Source organism: Ascaphus truei, chromosome 6 (assembly GCF_040206685.1).
Source record: "Ascaphus truei isolate aAscTru1 chromosome 6, aAscTru1.hap1, whole genome shotgun sequence".
Classification (NCBI taxonomy): domain Eukaryota; kingdom Metazoa; phylum Chordata; class Amphibia; order Anura; family Ascaphidae; genus Ascaphus; species Ascaphus truei.
The window spans coordinates 53,118,158-53,134,034 of record NC_134488.1 but is presented as its reverse complement, the minus strand read 5'-3'; the positions used below and the strand labels follow the sequence as shown (position 1 = coordinate 53,134,034).

At 41.5% G+C, this 15,877-nt stretch overlaps 2 protein-coding genes across 4 annotated transcripts in view; both read left to right on the top strand.

The window, feature by feature from the left end:
* RPL27A (ribosomal protein L27a) overlaps positions 1 to 15,877 on the top strand; it is a 240,408-nt gene that overhangs the window by 117,462 nt on the left and 107,069 nt on the right. The window lies entirely within an intron of this gene.
* Positions 1 to 15,877, top strand: part of SIAE (sialic acid acetylesterase) — a 77,012-nt gene that overhangs the window by 38,839 nt on the left and 22,296 nt on the right. For all 3 annotated transcript variants that reach the window (XM_075604285.1, XM_075604284.1, XM_075604286.1), the window contains exons 5-6: positions 5,249 to 5,444; positions 7,210 to 7,319. In XM_075604285.1, coding sequence (XP_075460400.1) covers positions 5,249 to 5,444; positions 7,210 to 7,319 — 306 coding nt within the window. The remainder of the gene's footprint in view (positions 1 to 5,248; positions 5,445 to 7,209; positions 7,320 to 15,877) is intronic.

Here is a 15,877-nt window from a genome sequence, read left to right as displayed (position 1 = left end):
AAGTACTACATTGTATATATACTTTGGAGTCCTACTGGGTTAGTTACCAAAATGTATGCAACTAGAACCCAAAAGGCCCCAATGCTACTGTACATCTAATGACAAATTATTTAGTACATTAATATGTATTTTATCTATATTCTTTCATTGTTAATTGTTGTGTATTGTTGTGCATGATTGTTTTAATAGGTTGCCCATTGACTGCTATAGTGGCTTATTATGCCCATTGTGTCAGGGTAAATAAAAGTCACCAGCTACAGTATATGCCTGTAGAGAGAGAGATTGGTTGAAGGGGGTAGTAGCCCCAATGATGGATGTTTAGGCCTACAGGTGGTAGCGGGAGGTGTTAACCCCTTCATTACCTTAGTGGTATTAACTGCGGGGGGGATGCGCCAACCTGGCACCTCTGCCTCTTTGCATACTGACCCCTCCCGCTGCCCAGTCTCCACAGAGTCTGGGTTCTGGCAAATGGTGGCCGGATAGCCCTGTGTTAGCCCAGGATGTGGTTACTCAAGCAGAACTGCAGTACCCCCCCTGTTCTAACACCTTGGCACCCCTGAGGCTTTCAAGTACGGACTCCGCACAGACACAGAGGCACCAAGCTTGGTAGCCATCTGGTCCCTTGGGATTCAGGACTTGGAAATCCCACAGTTCATTTACAGGTTATCAATATATATATATATACATATTAAATATAACCATTTAATAAAATATACTGTGTCCTGTCTTCTGTGTGCTAAAATATGTAAGTTCCTATTCTGGTGTCAGGGATGGAGTGAGAGTATAATTCACCTACCCTCACTAGCCTCATTCTTGGCACACTTTAGAAAAATAACTTTTAAAACTTTTACACACTGCAATCATTCTCAGCTTTATCACATAGCTGGAGCATCCCCTGAACCCCTACACCAGGTTCAGAGTACCTGGGCATGTATCTGGGTACCTTTCCTATACTGGGGAACACCTGTTACACTAGGGACTCCGTGTATAGCTGCAGGTATAGTTTAGCCCCTTCATACCATTTACCTTGTCTGGATGATGCTGCAGCAGGAATCCTGTCGTGAGTCATAAGAACGCTTTCAGAATCAGAGTTTGACGGAGCAATGTGCTTGGCTGTATCAGAGAATCTCACTCGATTCCCGGATCCAACTTTTGGGGTATCCCATAACTCCGGAACCCCGATACATAGCCACATTCTGTAAAGACTTTCTCCGACAAACCCACCCTGAAACTTGCAGCCTAGAAATCTCCCGGTCTCCGCACCCCAGTAAAGGCAAAAGACAAATAAATCTTCAATTTCGTAAAAGTGCACAGTCTCAGCAATGCATTTTTGACATCTGGGTTCAAGAGCTGACACTCTAGGAACCCCATGCACAGGTCAGGGATAACCAAGTGGGCTGGACCTTTATTAAGGAGCCTGGTTAACCCCTTCCCAATCACACGTCCCCAATCAAGCTGCAGCCTGTGTTACGATCGCCTCATCCGGCGGTTTAACTGGCTTGTCAAATCTTGAGGTTGGTTCGCTGGGACTGTCCTGGTGTGAAAGTCCATCTGCATTTCCATGCTCACTGCCTTTTTTGTGCTGGATGTAAAAGTCAAATTCTTGCAGGGCAAGACTCCAATGAAGGAGCTTGCCATTTCCCCAGACACCCTTTGTAACCAACTCAAGGGATTGTGGTCAGTGATCACTGTAAAGTCCGGCCATACAAATAGGGCTGCAGTTTCCTCAGAGCCCACACAATAGCCAAACATTATTTTTCAACTGTGGCATAAGCCACTTCCCTGGGCAGTAAATTTCTGCTCAGGTACACTACACGGTGCTCTCCGACCACCTCCCCCATTTGACTGAGTACAGCACCGATACCGTAGTCGGAGGCATCGCTCTGCACCAAAAATCTTTTAAAATAGTCAGGGGCTGCGAGGATGGGTGCGCTGGCCAGTGCTGTCTTGAGTGCCTGAAACTCTGTTTCACAGGCAGAAGACAAGGTTACCAGAACTGAGAGTCGCTTCTGTGTCAGATCTGTCAAGGGTTTAGCCACGGCGCTGTACTGTGGGACAAACTTCCTATAGTAGCCAGCGGTGCCTAAAAAAGCCATAACCTGCTTCTTGGCCTTGGGGACTGGCCACTGCACTATAACCTCAACCTTAGCTGGTTCATGCTTGAGGTGCCCTCCGCCCACCCTGTGCCCTAGGTACAAAACCTTTGCCATACTAACTAAACACTTGGTGGGTTTCAAGGTGAGCCCTGCTTCCCTAATTCTGTTCAGCACCGCTGCTACATGAACTAGGTGACTGTCCCATGTCCTGCTAAACACTGCAATATCGTCCAGGTATGCCATGGCGAAACCCTGCATCCCTTCCAGTCAGCTATTGACCAGGCGTTGGAAGGTAGCCGGTGCATTCTTCATTCCAAATGGCATCACTAGAAATTCAGAGGCCACTGAGAGTAATGAATGCTGACTTTTCCCTAGCCGCCTGGGTCAGCGGGATCTGCCAATACCCCTTGCTCAGATCCATGGTGTTCAGATACTTTGCCCCCATGAGCTCATCTAATATCTGGTCCATGCAGGGCATGGGATTAGCATCTGACACCTTTCCTGCATTGAGCTGCCGGTAGTCCACACAGAAGCGGGTGGTCCCGTCCTTCTTAGGTACTGGGACTACCGGACAAGCCCAATGGCTCTGGGACGGTACAATTACCCCTAGGGCCAGCATCTCCTCTATTTCCCTTTCTATACTGCCCTTCACCTCTGCTGATACCCGATAGGCATGCTTATGCAGAGGTCTCAGCTCACCGGTAAGCACTGGGTGATCTGTGATATGTGTTCTGAATATCAGAACCCTATACTGATCTAGCATAGCTCTCACCTGTATATTCTGCTGCTCACTGAGCTGGGACCCTATCTCAACCTGCTCTACTGTGCCCCCGTTCCTAGACTCCCCTAGGAGGTAAGGCAGAGCATTGCTCGCCGGGTCCCCCATCGGTGGGCTACAAATAGCCAGCACTGATGCCACACTCGGTGCAAAATACTCCTTCAGCATATTGATATGATAGGTCCTATTTCTTCCTGTTTCTCCATCTAACTGTACAACATAGTTGTACTCATTCATCTTTCTGAGAACCGTGTACAGTCAGACCAGGCAGCCATTCATTTGTTCTGCCGAGTGGGCTTTAGAACAAGCACTTGTTGTCCTGGGATGAATGATCTGCTATGGGCATTTTGGTCATACCAAGCTTTCTGCTTAGTCTGAGCCTCCCTGAGGTTATCCTGTGCCAACCCCATAAGCATTTCTAGCCGGTCTCTGAGATCTACTACATACTGAAGCACAGAAGCATCAGTATTAGTAGTCTCCCCTTCCCATCCCTCCCGGAATAGGTCAAGAGGTCCCCGTACCGTGCGATCATATAGCAGCAATGCATTTTCAACACCTGGGTCCAAGAGCTGACACTCTAGGACCCCCACGCACGTCAGGGGTAACCAAGTGGGCTTGACCTTTTATTAACGAGCTTGGTTAACCCCTTCACCGTCACACACAACTACTTAAGTGTTTGGCAGTGATTGAAAGCCTCTGAGCACTGAAAAACTATGCCCCTCAATTCCTAGCACTGCGTTCCGCCAGCTGGCTGCATAGAATCTCTGTGTGGCTGAGGACTCTGATGTAAGAGGTATGGGCAGTGAAGCATGCACTGGCTGATATGTGAGAGGTGGGACGGAGAAGTGAGTGTGGAGGGAGTTGTGTTTACCGGGGGTTATAGAGGTGTGTAATGTAGCGAGGGAGGTAGACACGTGTGTGGGTGGATAGAAGTGTGTTTAAAGAGGGGAGATGTGAGGGGGCTTGTGTTAGAGGGGGAGAGAGAGAGAGAGATAGTGGAAGGGTGTGAGAAAGTCAAAGAGGTTGAAGGAGATAGGAGGGAATGAGAGAGAGGGAAGAGGGACAGGGAGAGGGGGAGGGACATAGAGGGGGGAGATTGGGGTAGTGAAAGAGGGGTGGGTGAGAGAAAGGGGACAGGAGTGGGTGAGAGATAGAGAGGGGGTTGAGTGATGGGGGAGTAAGAGAGAGAGAGTGGGGAGTAATAGAGATGGGGAGTGAGAGGGGGAAAAGTGAGAGAAAGGGGGTTTGAGAAAGGGGGTTTGAGAGAGAGAGAGAGAGAGAGAGAGAGAGAGTGAGTGAATGAGAGGAAATGGGGATGTTTGAGGGGGGATACAAGGGAGTGTGAGAATTAGATAATACGTTAATAATGAAAATGTAGCAGTGTACAATGATGCTCAGTTTCTATATGCTGAGCATGAACATGCCACACTGTATACCAATGATGTGTATGTATATGCTGATAATGAACACGGCGCACTGTACAATGATATTGAGTATGTAAATGCTGACAGTGAACATGCTGCACTGTTTAATTAGGCTGAGTATCTCTGTACACTGATAGTTAACACCCGGATCTGTACAATGATGCGGAGTATCTCCAGTATACACTGATAGTGTACATGATGTGCTATATAATGATGATGAGTATATGTATAAACTAATGCACTAAGTTTCGTACACTGCACTATGTATGCTACCATGTCCTCAGTGACATATCACTTAAAGCAGCAATCCACCCAAACCCCCTTTTTCTTATGGTATGGGAACGGAGGGAGCTGACCTGTGCTATATTAAACTCAAGGGACTCCTGATTCATGAGATTCTTACTGGTGAAGTTACCAGCATTACTTCCTGTTTTTTTAAAGTGGATTTAAATGGCCGTCAAATAGGATGCCGCAACCAATGATGTGGCAGCCATATTGTTACCAGTGGCAGAGATTTTAACTTCACCAGTAAGTGCCTCGGGAAACAAAGGGTACAACTCCAGGAGAACTCCCAGTACCAATACTATAAAAATAGGGGGGTAAAAAACAACGAGTTGGGGGAACTGGTGCTTTAAACCTCCCTGGCTGGCACTTTTAATAAATTCACTTTTAATCATAGTGTCTGTGAGATTCCCAGTTTTAATTCCAGACCAAAAGGTGTGTAAAATGAGTAAGCAAAACTGCAAAAGGCTTCAACTTTAGGAGTATTTTCATATTTTATATTTGTGTTAATACTGTTTTGATTATGCAATATCTGGAGATATACAGTATACCTGTTTTTTCTACATTCACAAGTTGTGAAAGATATCTGGAATATACTGATGAACTGTTTATAAAACATTATGATAACCTCACTTTTGTATTTTATTTATCTTTTGTTTTATGAAAAGAAAACCTTGGAAATGGTGATTTCACCTATTTTTCCGCTGTCTGCTGGTTGTTTGGTCGTTATTTGTCTGACACATTGAAGTATCCAATTGGATTAGTGGCGTCCACATGGGGAGGGACACCAGTGGAAGCATGGTCCTCGAAAAGATCTCTGGAAAAATGTGGCCTTTCAGAAAATGTTAAAACGAACATTGAGAGGTAAATCATTTCATACATAATACTTTACTAAATTACCACGAAACTCAAAACAGTTTAAAGTAATGTATTGTAATCTATGTACTGTACAGCAAAATACATGCTAAAGCAATATTATAATACTCATTTAGTATATGCATTACTGACATCAATGTATCAAGGTATGTAGTTTGTTTTAATTTTACTGCATTACCAAACAATATGGGGAGAGATTATATGAACATATGTATTAGCCCATATGTACTATTCCACAGGACCCACATCCAGCACCGGAAGACACCTTATGGCAAATTGACTTGAATAGTCCATAAAGGGGGTAATCGTATATTGTCCAAAGTGGCTCTTCGGGCCGTGTTTGGCCAAATATCCCCATTGATTTAATTTAATTGATACAGCCTGAACAGCCATTTCAGACAATATGTTCTGGAACCAGTATGTATTTTCTCTGCTGCCAAGCTGCCAGCACTCCTCAGTCTAGTCTGTTGCAACATTGTAATTGCTTTGTTGACTGCTCAGCCTGTTGCCTAACAGCTTTCCACTGGCTGATTGGTATAATCCAAGACCTCTGGCTGTTGGTCTTTGCCTGCCCCTTTTCCTGCATGTGAGGTTATTTCCTCTTCCTCTTTGGAACCAGCAGCTTTCAGGAGCAGATATGTATCCCATCTACTGTTAAAATTATCTCAATTTACCTTTCCCTGAGTTATTGCCACCTATTACTGTCCGCCCCCCTCCCCCCACTTTTTTTTATGTTACCTTATTGTTCAATAAAAGCTTACAGAAGAGAGGAAGGACTTGGTGTATACAAGTCAGAATACAATATATAATATAGAATTACCCCCAAACTTTCTTCCAGTGGATAGAAAGTCTCTTGTGGAATAGCACCACTTCGTAAACATGATCGCTGGAAGCAGGGCCAGCAGGGAGTTTTGTGAGACTCAATGCAGATGGAGATTGGTGGGGCCTCTTACCTGCTTCGGAGTCGACATCCCCTCCTGACTGCTTCGCCATGAAAACGCAATGTCACATGATACGCAGGGCCTCTTGGCTTCCCTCGCGTCATGTGACGTTGTGTTGTCATGGCGATGTGCTGTCACATGGTAGCCGATGGAGAGGCCAGCATTTAAAGGGACCACAAACACTCCCCCGGGCCCGGCAATCACAGTTTAAATGTTATGGTGGTTAATTTAACCACCACAACATTAAACTGTGATTACTGAACTTAGGTTGGGGAAGAGCATGGGCCTCTCTAAGTGTGGGACCAGGTGCAGTCCCACTGATGGCACTGCCATCAAGCTGGCCCAGACTGTAAGACGCCTTAGGCTGCGCTTATAGTGCATGGCGACGAAACGTCGCTCCAAAACAAATACATTTACTCCGTCGCAAGCACTTATAGTAAGCGTGATGGCGACGGAGCAACATCGCGTCTAAAAATTTGGAAGCCGGGTAAATTTAATTTTTTAGAGACAGTCGCCACATGTGACTGTCTCTAAACCAATCAAATTGCGCGGCCCGCCCCTTTTAGTGACGTCACTGGCCTTGTCGCCAGCGATGTCGCTAAAAGTGAAATTACAACTTTCGCCGGTGGCGACGGGTGACGTCATCGGTCGCGTCGCCAGCACTATAAGCGCGGCCTTACAGCCTATTTACTAGTACAGACTGAAGGCTTTCTTTCAGTGCTGGAGGGTGCAAAAACTGCTTAGTAAATATAGCCCAGTATGTATTTTGTAAACGTTACCAATCTTAATGAATTGTTATTTTATTTTACAAGGTCTCCTTTTCCAGAACTAGTAGCTGGACCTTGTGACTACTCAGTACTGTGGAATGCAATGATTCATCCTTTGCTTAATATGACCATTAAAGGAGCTATTTGGTATCAAGGTGAGATAAAATTAATACAATGAAAGTAAATGTGGTGGGTATGGAAGTAAAAGAAAATAACTAATGTATAATATATTATTTATTAATATTTTTCTATGGTTCAAAGATGCATTTTGCACTATTGTTCCCCAAAACATACTGAACTATTGAACATGTTGATAAATAATAATGATACATATAATATCTAATAATTAAATATGTACTGAGAATATTAAAGCGTTCATGCCATGACATGACATGATACATAAAGCTTGGCCCCCTGCAGACGCACTTACCAGAATGCCCTCCTACTGTCTCTGTACATTCTTTCTATCTATCAATTACATTGTAAGCTCTTCAGAGCAGGTACTCCTCTTCCGAAATGTTACTTTTATATATGAAGCACTTATTCCAATTACCTGTTATTTGTATTATGTTATTTATATGATTGTCACGTGTATTACTACTGTGAAGCGCTATGTACATTAATGGCGCTATATAAATAAATACATACATACATACATACATACATACAAGAGCAAGGAGAAATTGCTCTAATGATTCTCTATTTGAACAACAGGCAAACATCATGAGACTGAAATTCCTCAATCGAGGCTATAGTAAAACATGCATTGACAAGGCATATAAGAGAGCTAAGAGCACGGACTGAAACAACTTACTATATGGGAATACCAGTCGTACACTCAACAAACAAACAACCTATAAGGATTATATGTACTTATAACAAGCAATGGCATAGTGTCTGTGATGTGCTAAATCACCATTGGCACATTCTACTAGAGCAGTGGTTCCCAGCTCCAGTCCTCAAGAACCACTAACAGTGCAGGTTTTAAGGCAATCCTCTCATTAGCACAGTCATCTAATTATTCTAGGACCTCCTTGACAAAGCACCAAAGGATGAGAAACGTATAGGAGCTGTTGTTGTTTATGTAGCACCCCTGTGGGATTTCTACTTACTTAAGGGGTTAATGGGCCCTAGTGTGGTTTACTGTATGGGTAGCTACAGTATAACAGCCTACTATCACAAGGTGTGGAGTTGCTGGGCAGAAACCTAACCACACTCACGTTCTACAAGGTGCCTAGTGATGTCACTAAGTATTGATACTAAAGAGAATGTCATGCAACTCCCCTAGTAGCTATAGTGATTAGTGATGCCACTATGGGGTGTATATATAGGGTGGGATGGAATATTCTACTTCAGATACTGACAGGAGACCAATATGGGGGGATCTCAATGTAAATAATGTAAGTCTTGTGAGTCTGTAACTATGTGTGTGTTAGTATTGGTACCCCCTTTGTTATTTTCTAGTTTAGGGAGCGTGTCACTCCTAAATACTAGGGACCCTTTATATGGCCCTGAGGTGTGTTCCACCCACAAGAGAGGATGGACAGGTACGCTATAGGAGGTTCCTCAGTAAGGGCCTCAGAGTATCCCCCCCGAGTAGCTCTGATAGGGTCATAGGGCATTCTCACCCAAGAGGGCACCCTGCCTTGGGATCCTAGTGGAGTAAGGACCAGCCATCATCTAGGCATTGGACTGCCACATATAGTAACAATGAAAATGAGAAGTGTTATCAAACAGCGCTTAAATCTAATTAGTGATCCTAAAAGTGAGGATACTCCAAATATTAATTTGTGTGAAAATTAATATTAAAGTGGCATAACATTATACCCAATAACCTTATAGTGCTTAATAGTGCCTAGTAAATCAACTCAATAGTGATTTTGTGCATATAAAAATCACAAAATTCAAACAACTTGATCAGATGCTGCTCAACCTTTGATGGGGATTACTTTCTTAATCCACATGGTTCTTAGATGTCCAGAGAAATCAGGGAGCGCAAAACATGCAATAGAAGAACATATACAAATTGTGCAATATGTCTTGGGCCTTGGTCTTGGAAGTAATTCTCATTCACCCAATAAAATTTATACTGTAATGTAAATGTTTCTTTGTGCTGCAATTATTGTGTGGTTGTCACATATAGGAACAGCATATGGTAGAATCCTCAGAGCACATAAAAGATGTCAAAAAGAACGGACATAGTATAGACTGCAAAACACTTTTTTTATCTGCAGCAGAAAAGATAAAATCACACTCACATGGTGTTTGAATAATATTCTTGAATATGCGCAGTTAGATCACATGATCAACGCCGACAGCGCAGGTTGCAGAGCGGTCTCTCTGCTCAATGCAATCGGTACACTGGGGCACTCGCGTTTTTCGTCTCCCGCACTTCCGGGTTCGTTCTTCAGATGGAAACTCTGGAGACAGCTCGGGACAGACAGATGACGCTGTATGAAGCCTCCACCTCGGTTTCAGCTGGAACCTCCAAGGAGGAGAAACGCACAGAGTGTATCCAGTGTTATTGAGGCTTATAAACATTTCCTTAAATCACGATCTCAGATTCGCAAGACATAACACTTTTGTAATCCCATTAATGGAGTATGTGCTAACGCATAACAATTTTACCTTCGACTGAAAGTTTTACTACCAGATCTAATGCACAGTGATAGGCAGAGCATATGCTCTAACCTGTATGAAAACCTCTACCTTGGCTGGTGAGAGGATAAAATAGTATTCAGCAGCAGGTTGCCATTTCCATGATCCATATTGTTTTATGTCTGCGATTTAAAGATGATATACTGGTGGTATGGGCACCAAACAATAATTTAATTAATTTGTGACAGTCTTAAAAGTGAACACAATGAACATTCGACTGATTTCAGAGATCCATAAGGTTAAGATTACCTTCCTTGATCTCTAAATACATAAAGATATAGAGGGCAAAATGAACACCACTGTCCATTGTAAAAAAAACGGCCACTAACAGCCTTCTATTGGCTTAGAGCCAACACCCCAAATCTCTAATAGCGGGTATCCCTATTGCCCAATATCTACTGTTGCAAAGAAATTGCTTATCAATACATGATTTTAAAAATCAGTAATGTGATTTGAGAGAGATTCTGCAGGAGAGGCTACTGTGATGGTCTGTTAAGAAAGACCTATAAGATGGCCAAGTGTTGTGATAGGGAATTTTTACTATTAGACACCAGAAAATCAGCCATTCAAATCAATTTGTTGTATAGGAACATATAATAAAAGGTGTTTAAAAAAAAATATCTTTGAAAAACACTGGAGTCTCCTTCTATTTATGTATGTATGTCTTTATTTACATAGTGCCATTAATGTACATAGCACTTCACAGCAGTAATATATGTGACAATCATATAAATAACACATAAAGGGGAGAAATGCTTCAGACATTAAAGTAACATTCAGGAAAAGAAGCCCCTGCTCCGAAAAGCTTACAATATAATTTGATCAGGTTGAGATGTGTAATGTCAACAGCCACTACCACCCCCCTCCCAAAAAAAAAAGACTGGTTGTCAACCCCAATAAAGGACTTGTCAATTAAAGGACATTTTTTAATAAGGAGAAGACTAAGGAATATACTGTACTGTGAACCACTTTATCGATTGCAAAACCACAATGTATGTTTGGTGATGTGTAAATGTGGGCAGGACGATTAGAGAACTGAGAAGACGCATTTTGGAACATGTGAACTCTGTAAGAAAATAAGCTTGACACTTTGGTGGCCCGACATGTAAATAGCTACCATAATGGCAATGACACCAACCTTACATTCCTGCGAACTGACCATGTACTGTACTGTAAAGAAGCACAATGGATTAACTAGCCTTAACGAAGGCTTCACATTTACATCATTTATTTCAAAATTGTATTGAGCTAATTTGTGCTTGAGAAGTGAAATTAATCAGAAACAATTTCAAAGATAAATGCAGACTTTAATCCTTTGTATAAACAAGCTTAATGGGAGATCCCAAATGCATTCTATTGGACATACGTGTAGGATAAGTATTGGACCTAATTGAACTTTGGTGGCCCGACATGTAAATAGCTACCATAATGGCAATGACACCAACCTTACATTCCTGCGAACTGACCATGTACTGTACTGTAAAGAAGCACAATGGATTAACTAGCCTTAACGAAGGCTTCACATTTACATCATTTATTTCAAAATTGTATTGAGCTAATTTGTGCTTGAGAAGTGAAATTAATCAGAAACAATTTCAAAGATAAATGCAGACTTTAATCCTTTGTATAAACAAGCTTAATGGGAGATCCCAAATGCATTCTATTGGACATACGTGTAGGATAAGTATTGGACCTAATTGAACATAAAAAATGAGGGTGCAATTTTAAACATGCTTATCCCCTTCAGAACACTCCCATTTAATCACAGAGATGATAATGAACTATAATATATATATTTTAAAATAATATATGAAGAAATTTATAGAATAAAAATGTAATGCATTTATTATAATTTTTATTAAAATTACATTATTGATAAATTGCATTGTGTTCCAGTATATGATGCAACATAGAAGATATACAGATTATGAGTAAATGAAAACATGTATCTTAATGATACATCTTTTAATTTATTCATTTAAATGTTATGTTTTATTTGGGTGGTGTGCGACTAAGTGAGTTCTATGGTAGTATGCAACTCTCTGTACCCGCCATTTTTTTATGATGATCACGTATCAATTCACAGTTTTACATTCACCGCCTATCACTAGGATTATTCACTTATTACTCAGGTCAATGTGGTGCAGGTTTTTAATTGATCATGAATTTCACTCCCTTTTTTTGTTTACCTTATGAGTAACCGTGAATTTAAAAAAAATCTCTCTTAACAAAAAGTTAATAAAAAAGTTAGAAAATAAATATATCGAACTTTCAGTGTGAGATAAGGAAAAAGTAGAGGTTTTAAACAAAGTCTTTGCTTCAGTATTTGCCAGGGAAGAATCACTTGCAATAATAGTGCAGCAGGAGGAAGTCACAACCTCTATATCAGCGAACAATTAGTTAACTTAGGAGGAAGTGCATAGGCACCTGGCCCCGATGGCATACAACGAAGAGTCCTTAAAGAGCAAAGTTCAGTAATAGCCAAACCATTACATTTAACATTCAAGGACTCCATTTCCACAGGCTCAGTATCACAAGATTAACGTAAAGCAGACATGGTGTCTATACTTAAAAAGGATGCTAGATCACAACCAGGGAATTACAGACCTGTAAGCCTAACATTAATAGTGGGGAAGCTACTTCAAGGTTCCGGAGTACCTAATGGAAAACAAAATTATTAGTAATACTCAGCATGGATTTATGAAGGATAGCTTGTGCCAAACTAAACTTATTTTACATTCCAACTTATGAGGCAAGTTGGATTTTATACCAGGGTAATGCAGTTGATGTGGTCTACTTAGATTTTTTTCAAAGACTTTTCATACGGTTCCACATAAGGTTAGTGTACAAAATAAAGCAAATTGGCTTCAGTCAAAATATTTGCACCTGGATTGAAACAGGTTGAAGGATAGACAACAGAGAGTTGTAATAAATTGAACTTTTTCAGGTTGGGATAAAAGGATCAGTACTGGGACCCCTGCCTTTTAACTTATTTATTAATTACCTTGAGGTTGGCTTCGAGAGCAAAGTCTCCATCTTTGCTGATGATACTAAATTGTGTAAGGTAGTAGAATCAGAGCAGGATGTAGTTTATCTCTAGAAGGACTTGGAGAGACTGGAAACATGGGCAGGTAAATGGCAGATGAGGTTTAATACAGATAAATGTAAGGCTATGCATTTGGGAAACAAGAATATACAGACGACTTACAAATTAAATGGGGATACATTGGGGGAATCCTTGATGGAGAAGGATTTAGGAGTGCTTGTAGACAGCAGGCTTAGCAATAGTGCCCAAAGTAATGCAATAGCTGCAAAGGCAAACAAGATCTTATCTTGCATTAAACGGGCAATGGATGGAAGGGAAGTAAACATAATTATGCCCCTTTACAAAGCATTAGTAAGACCACATCTTGAATATAGAGTACAATTTTGGGCACCACTCTTTTGAAAATATATTCTGTAACTACAGAGAGTGCAGGGAAGAGCCACCAAATTAATAAAGGGGATGGACAATCTAACTTATGAGGAGAGGCTAGCTAAATTAGATTTATTTACATTAGAAAATAGGGTGTTTAAGAGCGGATATGATAACTAAATACAAATATATTCGGGGACACTACAAGGAGCTTTCAAATGAACTATTCATGCCAAGGGTAGTACAAAGGACTCAGGGGCATCCCTTTAGGTTGGAGGCAAGGAGATTTCACAAGCAACAAAGAAAGTGTTCTTTACAGTAAGGGTGGTTAAAATGTGGAATTCATTACCCATGGAGACTGTGATGGCAGATACAATAAATTTGTTCAAAAAAAGGTTGGACATCTTTTTAGAAAGAAAAGATATACAGGGATAAACCAAATAAGTATACATAGGAAGGATGTTGATCCAGGGATTAATCCGATTGCCAATTCTTGAAGTTGGGAAGGAATTAAATTTTCCCCTTATGAGATATTATTGGCTGATATGACACTGGGTTTTTTGTTTGCCTTCCTGTGGATCAATAAGTAAGTATAGATATAGGATAAAGTATCTGTTGTCTAAATTTAGCATAGGTTAAACTTGATGGACGTATGTCTTTTTTCAACCTCATCTACTATGTAACTATGTAACTATGTAACAACGCTGATATTCAGCCCACCTCTCCGACCACGTTCTGGGCTCAGTTCAGTCTCATCTGCTCCTGCCATTGGGATCCACTCTCTGTCCTTGAGCCGACCATACTCTGTGCCTGATACAGTAGATTAATCTGACCAAAAATGTATTTTGCTGAGCCAAATTATGCAATTACCAAATTGCTAGGTGTCAGTGTGACATTGCAAGTGCAAATAAACATGCTTCAAATCCGATTGGACAATTTGCAAGACCAAGCTTTCCCCAGTCCGCCAATGACTACCTAAACGAGTCTAAGATAGCACTACCGGAAAGCTTAGGGGCTTCATGAATCAGTGCCAACTGATTTTTTTTGATCTATGCCCACAAATTTATCCTACTGATAGCATGAGAGTGGGCCTTGCAGGACACTATTGCTTCTGGCCCGAACAAGCCCAAAGGTCATACATTTTTGGAAAATGAAAAAACCCGACTCAACAGAGGGAATTTGAGCTGGGCAGTATAAAAAAAAATCCCTATCCAGTCTGATCATCATGTTAATCGCATCCAGTCCAGCTTGTTGAGTCAGACCCACTTATTGTTTCCACTTACACTACAAGAGGGAGATATGGAGATCCCTCTCCTGGCTATACAGTGAAAAAACAAAATAGATGTGCGCAACAAAAAACCTCTACTGTTTTAACCCCTTAATCACCTCTGTGTTAAATATAATACACAACCTCTATGTTAAGAAATGGCATCTGCTGCTGTGTATAGGGGTAATTAACCCCTAGAACAACTGAAAAACAAGAAAAACAAAAGCGCAAACGCACATAGTGAAGTAAATAAAATCAATTGATTATTTGTTTATAGGGTAATATATCTGCGTACATCAGATTAGTAATAAGACAGCATTTCATGTACATAGACATGTGTTACCAGGCATCACAGGGTAAGTACTGCATCAAGGGACATCCACCTCACTGCCAGGAACTTTTCCTCCACTTGCTGAACGGACCGTCTGGGCACTTCAGGACACTTCAGGACGCAGCTTCTGCTTGGGGCTGTGTTGGTACAGTTTGAGTCTTACTTGTTAGTAAGCTCTCCCGATCACCTCTCCGTCCAGCTAGTTACCAGTATAAACGCCGGTAGGAATCAGAGAGGTTCCAGCCTCCGGTTAGCTTTGGAGCTGTTAGTCCATGTGTTCCATAGAGTTTCACGACGGCCGTAAAAACTCTATGGGACACATGGACTAACAGCTCCAAAGCTAACCGGAGGCTGGAACCTCTCTGATTCCTACCAGCGTTTATACTGGTAACTAGCTGGACGGAGAGGTGATCGGGAGAGCTTACTAACAAGTAAGACTCAAACTGTACCAACACAGCCCCAAGCAGAAGCTGCGTCCTGAAGTGTCCTGAAGTGCCCAGACGGTCCCTCAATGCAGTACTTACCCTGTGATGCCTGGTAACACGTCTATGTACATGAAATGCTGTCTTATTACTAATCTGATGTACGCAGATATATTACCCTATAAACAAATAATCAATTGATTTTATTTACTTCACTATGTGCGTTTGCGCTTTTGTTTTTCTTGTTTTCCTCTCCTGGCTATGCTTGACACTAGAGCATCCAGAAATGTAATCGATATCGAATTAATTGGAAAAATGGTGATTCCCTCATGAGCAACGTAAAAGGCATTCAACGTTTTATAGGATTCACCAATTATTCCTGGTGATTTATCCGGGGATTCTCCACAATGGTTGCTCCTATTACTGCTTTGACATGAAAGGGTACTCATCTTCACATGGTCGCCGTAAATGTAACTCTTTTGAACAATAAAAAGGAGCTTTCACCTCAGCACCTGTCTGGCTTAACCAGACTTGAGACTTGACTTTACCTTTCATCATCAAAGTTGACACATCCGACACTGCCCTTGGGGCAATCTTGTCAAAACATGAAGGACCTAAGA